Below are 9,099 nucleotides of genomic sequence, written 5' to 3'. Positions count from 1 at the left end.
TTGGTGAGAACTTCTCATTACATCCAAAGCATTCACCCCTGGCCCTTTTGTCAGCTATTTCTTTGGTTGTTAGGTTTCTTGTAAGAGTGTTCTTAGGTTTGAAAGAAGGTGCTGGTAATAGAGGAATATTAGCTGTTGCTAATGGAGTAGGATTATATACAGGTTTTTGATAGGTATCAGCAGGTTTATACGGTGTTTTATAAGTGGATCTATAAGATTGGGGAGGCAGGAGGGATAGGTTATCAGTTTGTTGTCTTGCCAACATGTATGCTTCAGGTAAATTCCTTGGCCTCAAAAGTTTTAGTGGATTGCCAATCTCTGGTTTGAGAGCATTTAAGAAAAGGCTTGTGGCATATTCGTCACAAAGGGAAACTCTAGTTAACGCCAAATCAAATTCTTGACACAGTTTATTCAAGGAATCAAGTGTCAAATCATATTGTCTAAGGGATGCTAGAGCTGCCATAGCATTTTGATCCATTACCATAGCAAATCTAGTGGATATTGAAACCTTATATTCATGCCAAGTCATACCCTCAATAGTCCCTCCCCTAGATTTTACAAAAGATTGATGCCATAAAAGTGCTAAATCCTCAAGATGGATTATAACAATTCTAATCTTAGCATTTTCAGGCGTGACATCAATAGAAAAGAAGTGTTCTACCTTACACAACCAGCCTTCCACATTGGTACCATTGAATTTTGGGAACTCATCCTTAGTTAACCTATTAAAGCCACCAAGATTATACCTCTGATCGACTGCATTTTGATGATTATTAAACTGATTAAATGGTTGTTGTTGCGCTCCATTGTTAGCCGTCTGACTTGCTTTTAATTCTTGTAGGGTTGCCAAAACTTCAGCCATTTGTAAAGAATTTTGATTTAATTAACTCTTGACAGAATCAATTTCCAAATTGATTGTCGACAGTTGATTCATATTCATACCGGCTGTGGCTTCCAGTCGTTGCAGAGCCCCATCATGATCATTAATGCGTTGTTCAAGGGATTGATTTCGAGTTTGAGTCGCCATGGATGACCTAAGTACGAATCAAGAAGGAATTGGAAAGAACTGATTGAATTATGAACAATTGACCAAACAATTGATCAATTGGGCGGAACTGAATCGAAATTGAACAAGAAAGAATCCTATTGTTAGGGCATAAAATTTATGTTGAGGATCCTCTATCCTTAAGTGACTTATGGATAAATTATCTTTGAGATAGGTTCTAGGTTGCGAAGGATTAAGGATCATCGGTATTGTTTGTTTACTAACGATTGTGTTTGAGTGGTGTTGTGATCAATAGGTATAACGGCTATGTGACCAAGTCTACCTTATTTCTCGCTACCGGACGCTTCTAGCACGTGGTCAAAAGACGTTGAAGGAGCTAGAGGAAGAGTGGAGGATTTATAGGGAATTTAGTTAGCTTTTATTTTCTTTATAAACGAGGTTATTGATCAGCTAGGTGACACACTTATACTCTCGCACACTTTAGCAACTCTGAGAACTCTCTCAAGCATAACACTCACACTTAGATATATTGTAATACTGATCATAATCTCCACCCTTTGTAACCCAATTTTTGATTAATAAAGTGGTGATAGACGATTTGTCATCACCCGGGGTTTTTGTGTCGGCGATCCGAATAAGATCAAGGGCTTTTCCTCGCAACAAATTCTTGTGTTCGTGTTTGCAACTGATTTATTATCGTTCTTATCAAATTAGCACTAATCCTCACAAAACGAATTTGGTTACATTATCTTTAGTAGATTTTTGACCAAAACAGTTAGGTTGTGTAGTGTTTTCAAAAACAAATTCGAGCAACTAGTGTGGCATGACTCTTTATGGGAACACAACTGCTGAAAGGTGCAAAAATTCTTGATTTTATGGTTTTTATTTGAAGTAGTACAAAAACAGGCTTTTATATGAGAAATCTGTATTTGGCTCTCTCATATCTTAGCTTAATTTTAATATGTATGTTTAATCCACACCTTGTACATATAGTTGCAACAATAATGCGACAACAAATCAGAAAATGACAGGGAGCTATGTGCATATCTTTTTCCGAGGTATTAAATATGGCTATGTTTCTATTTTCTTTTCTTCTTAGTCTTGAAAAGTTTTACCGTATTTATTTGTAAAATTGAATATGGTTGTATTTTTTTATGGTACAACCTCTAGAAAGTTTTCTTCTTAGATGTCTCATAAATATATTTGGAAAATTAGAACAAGCGTAAAATGAAAATAGAGAAGCATGAGATGTGTGAATTAAGTTGGCATGCTTAACTTGATAATTGATCAAATGGAGCATCATGAGATATGTTGGATTTCATTTGAATTTAGCTTCTGATTTTATTTTTACACGTTATTGAATAGTAGGTTTTCTCTCAGCATTTTTATGATGTAAACATAGGAAAAAACATCTTAGGTCAGATCAAGCGTTGTCATGCGATGTGAAGCGCGCTAGTAAAAATACTAGTTATTACTTAAAGTGAATGTATCAAGTGTTGTACTGTATGAATAAAGACTTCTAAAATTCTTAAAATAAAAAAAATTATATATTATAATATAGTATAGTATAGATGTACTATCGATTTATATTTCTATCCCTATACTTTAATATGCATCAAATGTGATAAAGTTTTGCTAACCATCGATTTATCTTTTTTGTTTATGGTATTTAGATTAATGTCATCAAATCAAATTATATTCACCGACACTATGGCATTTAGATTAGATGATTAATATCACTACAAGTAACTAAGAGCATTTCCAATGGTTCTTTATTTTCATTTTTAAAATTGAACTAAAAATCACAATTTATTTAATTTATACATCATTTTTCAAAAGCTTTTTCCAACTCATTCTCCATTCTCATCTCTATATTCTTTTTTTATTATTTTTTTCTTTTTTCTTCCATTTATAATCTTAACTTCTAATACTTTGTCTTATTATCATTTTCAATATAAATTGATTTCTAATATATATTTATAGAATGGTAGTTGAAAAGGAGTGTTGTAGCAACAATCTAAATTTGGAGGCATCTTATACCATTTCACTAAAATTAGAAATGGAGTTTGGAGATACAGAATGGGTTGAAGTGATTATTTAGATGATTTTTCTAAATTTTGGAAATGGAGATATGCATGGAGAACCAATTGAGAATGCTCTAAGAAACTAAATATCATGATATCCTTTACCGTAGAATAATTTGTATTAAAAAAATATATAGTTTATACATCGAAATAAAGCAACAAAGTATCAAGATTTTCTTTACCGTAGAATGATTTGTATTAAAAACAATAGTTTTTACATCAAAATAGAAGACACATGGGCAACAAGTTGTGTCGATATCCCTTTTTAGATAACAAAACTAAGTCTTTTAATAATTGTATTAAGGGATCTTGAGGTCATAATAATATTATTCATGACCCGTTTGACACAACCAAGTATTTCCACAATCTTAGGGATAGGTCATCAAAAGTATTAAAATACAAATGATTTAAACATATGTCGGTTGTCAAGACAAGTTTTGTCATGTTTGATCACTTTTAAGGATAGGTCATCAAAAGTATTAAAATACAAATGATTTAAACATATGTAGGTTGTCAAGACAAGTTTTGTCATGTTTGATCACTTTGCATGAAGCAGTTTTGAACGTAACCTGGCCTACCGTTAAAACCCTACTCCCCAGTCCCATGATTGAAATAACATATCAAGAGTCGGAAACGTAAAAGCTAATAAATTGATGATCAATAATTCAAGTACTTAAAACTATAAAGGTAGTTGGATGTAGATGACATGTATAACAGACTTGCATACAGATTCTATGTATATAAACTGATATTAAACGTAGTCAAGTTCAAAACAAGTTGAATACGTACATATAGATACTAACCCGTCTAAATAATACCAGTATAGGACTATTAAACTATTTAAAAATTTCTCAACGACAATATTTGTACGTTTTATCACGCATAATAACTTCGAAACACAATTAGAAGCCATTTGAAAACACATACACGCCAACCAAAACAAGCGGGGTTGCTAATACCGACAATGTACACACTCATTAAGCCACAACATAAAAATAAACCCGACAAGACATGCTATTGATTCAACAACATGCACAAATTCTTCAAAACAGCAAACACATCTTTACCAACCCATTAACGTTCTTCTAACTTTATTGATGATATCTTGTTTTCCTTGCTTACTTGTCAGTGGAAACTTTCGATTTTCGACCAACAAGAACCTGTAAACTTCCCACTCCCGATCCAATGTTGAATGTCTTCCAATTTCGGCCTATAAACAACCATCCATTTTCCACCTCTTAACAAATATTATTCAAAAAGACAAAAGATCATTGTTAAGGGTTCAAACTACTTACTGAAAAGATGCATATTCCGAGTGTCTTCAATGCAAAAGTGACATCATATACAACCCGAGGCCTTCCTCTTCCAGATAACTCAACCGGATTAGCAACCAAAAGTTCGGTATCGGGCCCACGGTTGGATATCATGACTCGCAATGGCTGCATCATTTCCTCTTTTAAACGGGAACATAAAGCAATTTGATTCTCGTCACTAAGAATCTTTTTCCCGTCTTCATTTTGGATAAACAGTTCCAAATTCCGAACGCCATTAACACTAGATGAAACTCTTCCATACGCAATCTAACACATACACAGCATAAGTTATTGAAAAAACAATGATTAAAAGCAATGGGTTGAAAGTCCCCAAGGTGTATTTTTTTAATGCATAGAGAATTTCCTAAATCATTTTCCTCAAAAAGTTAAGTTACTAGTGAAATAATAACAATTTTTTTATCACAGTTTTACCATACTATTTATAAAAGAAAATCATATTTTTGGACAAAGTGTTTCGGGTTAACGTAGCCTGTTTTGACCCATTACATGACCCATCTAGGCTTGTAAATGAATCAAACGAACACAAACGGAGCATGTTCGTCTACAAGTGATTGAACACGGACAACTAAACGAACAAGGGTTTCTTGTTTGTGTTCATTAGTTAAGATAGTGAACATGTTCATGTCGTTCATGTTCATCTGTTATAGGTATAAGTGAACGCTTCACGAACGGACATAACATAACACAAATGAACATATAAGACATGTGTTCATGTTCATTCGTTTAAATGAGCACAATTTTTGTTCATGTTCGTTCGTTTATTATATAAATGAACTTCATGCGGAACAGTTCACAAACTGTCTACTGAACGTTCGGTTCGTTTACGGGCCTAGACCCACCCAACATCCCTCTAATAAAATCAGATTACTGCCGTCATATCTTAATAACTAAATAACCAACTATTTATTATTATACACCCCAAAAAGTGGTAAAATATAAAACAATATCAAGACGGTTAATTATACCTGTATATCACAATCCTTAGAAATTCTTAAAATGTCATAAATGAGGCCTTTCTGATCACGACATTGTATTTGAAGCAACGAATGGGCCGAGCTCAGTAAATTATCAACCATTACACTCGCCTCCTTAACTTTTGATGCATCTTCCATCAGTGAAAACTCACAGCTGAACAGTTTTTCTGCAATCGATTCGGGAATTGAAGAAAGCCCTTGTTGACATTCATACTCGGGTCCGGCTAGCTCAATTTCACAACTTATGCAACCCTCTCCTAACACCACACTTAGGTGTTCACATGTTTCTTCTCTTCCAATCTTTGTGTGCAATAGGTTCCTATTAAAAACATTGCACATTACTCATAAACCATATAACTAGTTGTAATGATTAGAGACAGGATATGTTCAGGGTGCGGTCTTTCAAAACCAATATGTTAAGAGCTGCGAGAACCGCACAAGACGTAACCATTTCGCTTCAATGAAATATATAAACTCAAAAAATATATGTTTATTTATCTCTGTCCATTCTATCTTTAATTTTATCTCCACTCCTGAATTTTAAAAGTAAAAATAAAAAAAGTGCGCGTATGCATATACATGTGCATTAGGATGTAAACGAGCCGAGCTCAAGCTTTGCTCGTTTAACTTATGAGAGCTCAAGTTCGGCTTGTTTCGAGCTCTAATTCTAAAGCTCGATCCTGGCTCGTGAGCAAATTTCAGACTCAAGCTTGGTATGGGCTCAGCTCGTTTACTATTATATATTAATTTATTTATATTTTTATATTTATTTATAACTACTTCTATGATTATGATTATTTTATACATATATAATTAAAAACTTTATTATAGCACATTTATAAATTATTTAGTTATTTTTTATTTAGTTTTACATATAACAAAATATTGTGTAAATATATATGCTATAAAATACTATATAATAGAAAAGCTCGTTATACGAGCAAGCCTACTCAAGCATTTTGTTAACTGAAGCTCGGGCTCATATAAGCTCAACTATATTCGAGCTTTTAGCGAGCCGGTCTCGAGTAGCTCACGAGTGGGTTGGTTCATTTAGACGGTGCATATATGCATTAAGATAAAATAAATTGAATGTATATTTTTTAAAAACAAATCAAGTATTGAAATCTACATGCATTTTAGTCAATTCATGTAATAAACCGTACAAGAGTTGATGTGGTCCTCGCACTTCTCAACATATTATTGGTTCTAGAATAAACTATGTCTTATATGTTCATCCTAACATTAAAAACCTATAATAAAGAAGACAACTTACATGCTATCTGTAACAAAAAACAGGTCCAAGACCTTTCCATCAGGGGTTGTCATCACTTTCAATCTTTGAATTGTTAGCTCAAGGTCACATAGCAGCTTTGTGACATCTACAATGATTGCAATTTGTATCAGAAAACAAAGATTCAAAATACAAGAGAGTTGTATAACCGTAGCTGTACTAACCATGTATTAACCCTCTTCGATCCATTGAAAATACTTTCAACAGGTACAGTGGAATCGGTTTAGAACTACTCGATAGTTGTTCAAGGTAAAATGCAGGCATAATCGACGGGCAACAAGATACAAGACGTTTCTTTAATCTTTCCCAATCAACTGTCAATGAGATTGGCCTTGGTACAACCCATAAAATCACATAACACCATTTTCCATCCGTTGAGAAATCTAGAAACACAAAATACATAATTAAAAACATTTCAATTATCATAAAGGCATGATTTCAAATACTCAGAAGATCACTAACGGAACCAAACCATTCATATTTTCATATACTTCTGGCTTTTACACATTCATTCATGTATATCATGTGTTTATACCTCCATTTAATGTATTTCATATATTTATAACTCTATTTAATGTATTACATGTATTTATACCTCCATTTAATGTATTTCATGTATTCATACCTCCACTTCATGTATTTCCGAAACTAACATAACCGATTTCAGTGATGATTTTACAAAAAATGAATCTCAGTTTTCATTGGAGTGCGAAAGATCCGCGCTGTTCACAGGCTACTCGAGATTGGCTCGTGAAAAAGCTTGATCGATCCAAGCTTAAATGAGCACGAGCCTAAAAGCAAGCTCGAGCTTCAATACAATATAAACGAGCCCGAGCTTCACTTATCGAGCTCGAGACGGATTGCAAGCCTAAACGATCCTGTCATTAACATGATTTTTTTAATATATATTTGATATTTATTAACTAAGAGCATTCATAATAGCTCGTCTATCTATATCTTTATAATTACATTATAAACCTTTTTCATTTAAATAACATTGTTTATACTTTCTATCATTACATTTTCCCTCTTTTTCAATCGCAATTAAAAAATTATAGAGGGTGAATAGTGTTTCTCAAAATTTTCTCTGTAACTACTCCATAAAACATCAAGAATACACTTACATGTTTATGGAGGAGCTGTTGTAAATTTTTCTGTAATCTATATAATATTATGAAAAGATAACTACATAAAAAATACTATGATATATACAAAATTATAATTGTAAAAAATAATTATAAATATATAAATTTAACTAAGAAATAGTAAACGAGCCAGAAGCTCGAGCTTGTAAAACTACTAAAGTCAGAGCTCTAGAGATGATAAAACATAAAATTGAGAATTACTCCGGTAAAACAATTATGAATACCTCCACGAGTAACATAGAGTCCGAATTCAAGGACAATTCGTAACAAATCGCATCCGAGGCCGGCCTTATCGGGGCAATTGACCGTAACAACGGTTGGATCGCCGGAACTCTTACTTTTCTCGATCAAAACGACGTCGTCCCACGACATGCCCATAATGACGACAATACAAATAGGAGATTAATTAGAAATGGTGATTCCGGCATGTGATTGTGAATTCGTCACCCATTTGTTGTTTAGGGTTATTAGGTCTCTGTAAGCCATCACTTTTTTGTATCGACATTGAATGGAGATTGTAATAAACAAACAAGTTGTTGTTAGGGTTTTATACAACCAACCAAATCGTCGGCTGGTTGGCGATATTCAATTGGCGCCAGGGGTCTTACCACGTCGACGACAGTCATTAAGTTGTGGCTAATACTAATATTCTATTTGTTTTGTTTGACGTAGCTAAATTACGGAGTACCCGACGTTACTTAGTTGGTCGTTCAAATAAAAAAAGTTTAGTTGCCTCGACAAATAAAAGTTAAATTATACGTACTTTCATTCTCATATTTTATATACACGTTATATATAAAATTTGAAATTCAATGAGCTTTCGGGAGCTCATACCCGTGTACATGAATCTGTCCATGTTTATTACTTACTAGTTAACATCAACCAAGGGCAATATAATTATGTTAGATTGTGATAACCTCCATGTTATAAAGTGTCAACGTCTAGAAATATACGGCGTCACTCGACTTTTAATCCAATATAAGTTAGTAGTAACATTTTTACCAATGTGACGTGACACTCATACTCCACATACGTGACAAGTATCAAGTAATAGGTTCTTGAAATACATAAGACATTATTTTTACAGTCGAATACACTTTCTTTTTATTCTCATATCGTCTCAGTAAAAGTAAATATTCTTTAGGTTTAACAACAGATCCATAAACACTAGATAAATAAGATTATTTCCATATTTTCTAGATCATGTTTAGACCATGTGTGGTGGAGCGATATGGGTGCTTATAAAGCCCCATAGCACCCCAAAC

The 9,099-nt window shown here is 33.4% G+C and overlaps 1 protein-coding gene across 1 annotated transcript; it reads right to left on the bottom strand.

Annotated features, from left to right (window-relative positions):
• Window positions 1-4,051: 4,051 nt before the first annotated feature.
• LOC143632602 (ACT domain-containing protein ACR9-like) lies at window positions 4,052-8,242 on the bottom strand. Its single transcript, XM_077101079.1, has 6 exons — window positions 8,059-8,242; window positions 6,854-7,072; window positions 6,672-6,777; window positions 5,390-5,717; window positions 4,386-4,670; window positions 4,052-4,300 (listed from the first exon to the last, which is right to left on the bottom strand). Exons 1-6 carry the CDS (start codon window positions 8,210-8,212, stop codon window positions 4,154-4,156), a joined length of 1,239 nt encoding a protein of 412 aa, XP_076957194.1. The 5' UTR covers window positions 8,213-8,242; the 3' UTR covers window positions 4,052-4,153.
• Between the last annotated feature and the right edge of the window lie 857 nt (window positions 8,243-9,099).

This window comes from Bidens hawaiensis, unplaced genomic scaffold (assembly GCF_021521415.1).
Source record: "Bidens hawaiensis isolate Kalapana, Puna unplaced genomic scaffold, B.hawaiensis_p1.1 tig00006484_1, whole genome shotgun sequence".
In the NCBI taxonomy this organism is placed as follows: Eukaryota; Viridiplantae; Streptophyta; class Magnoliopsida; order Asterales; family Asteraceae; genus Bidens; species Bidens hawaiensis.
Note: the sequence above shows the minus strand (reverse complement) of the source record. Positions and strands in the feature narration are given on the sequence as shown.

Bases quoted from the DNA above. Each gene is read 5' to 3' on its own strand.
- LOC143632602 (XM_077101079.1), bottom strand. From the start codon at position 8,212: ATGGGCATGTCGTGGGACGACGTCGTTTTGATCGAGAAAAGTAAGAGT. The intron at 6,778-6,853 runs GTTAGTACAGCT...CAATCATTGTAG, and splicing joins TCGAAGAGGGTTAATACATG to ATGTCACAAAGCTGCTATGT. The intron at 4,301-4,385 runs GTAAGTAGTTTG...GGTTGTTTATAG, and splicing joins TCGGAATATGCATCTTTTCA to GCCGAAATTGGAAGACATTC.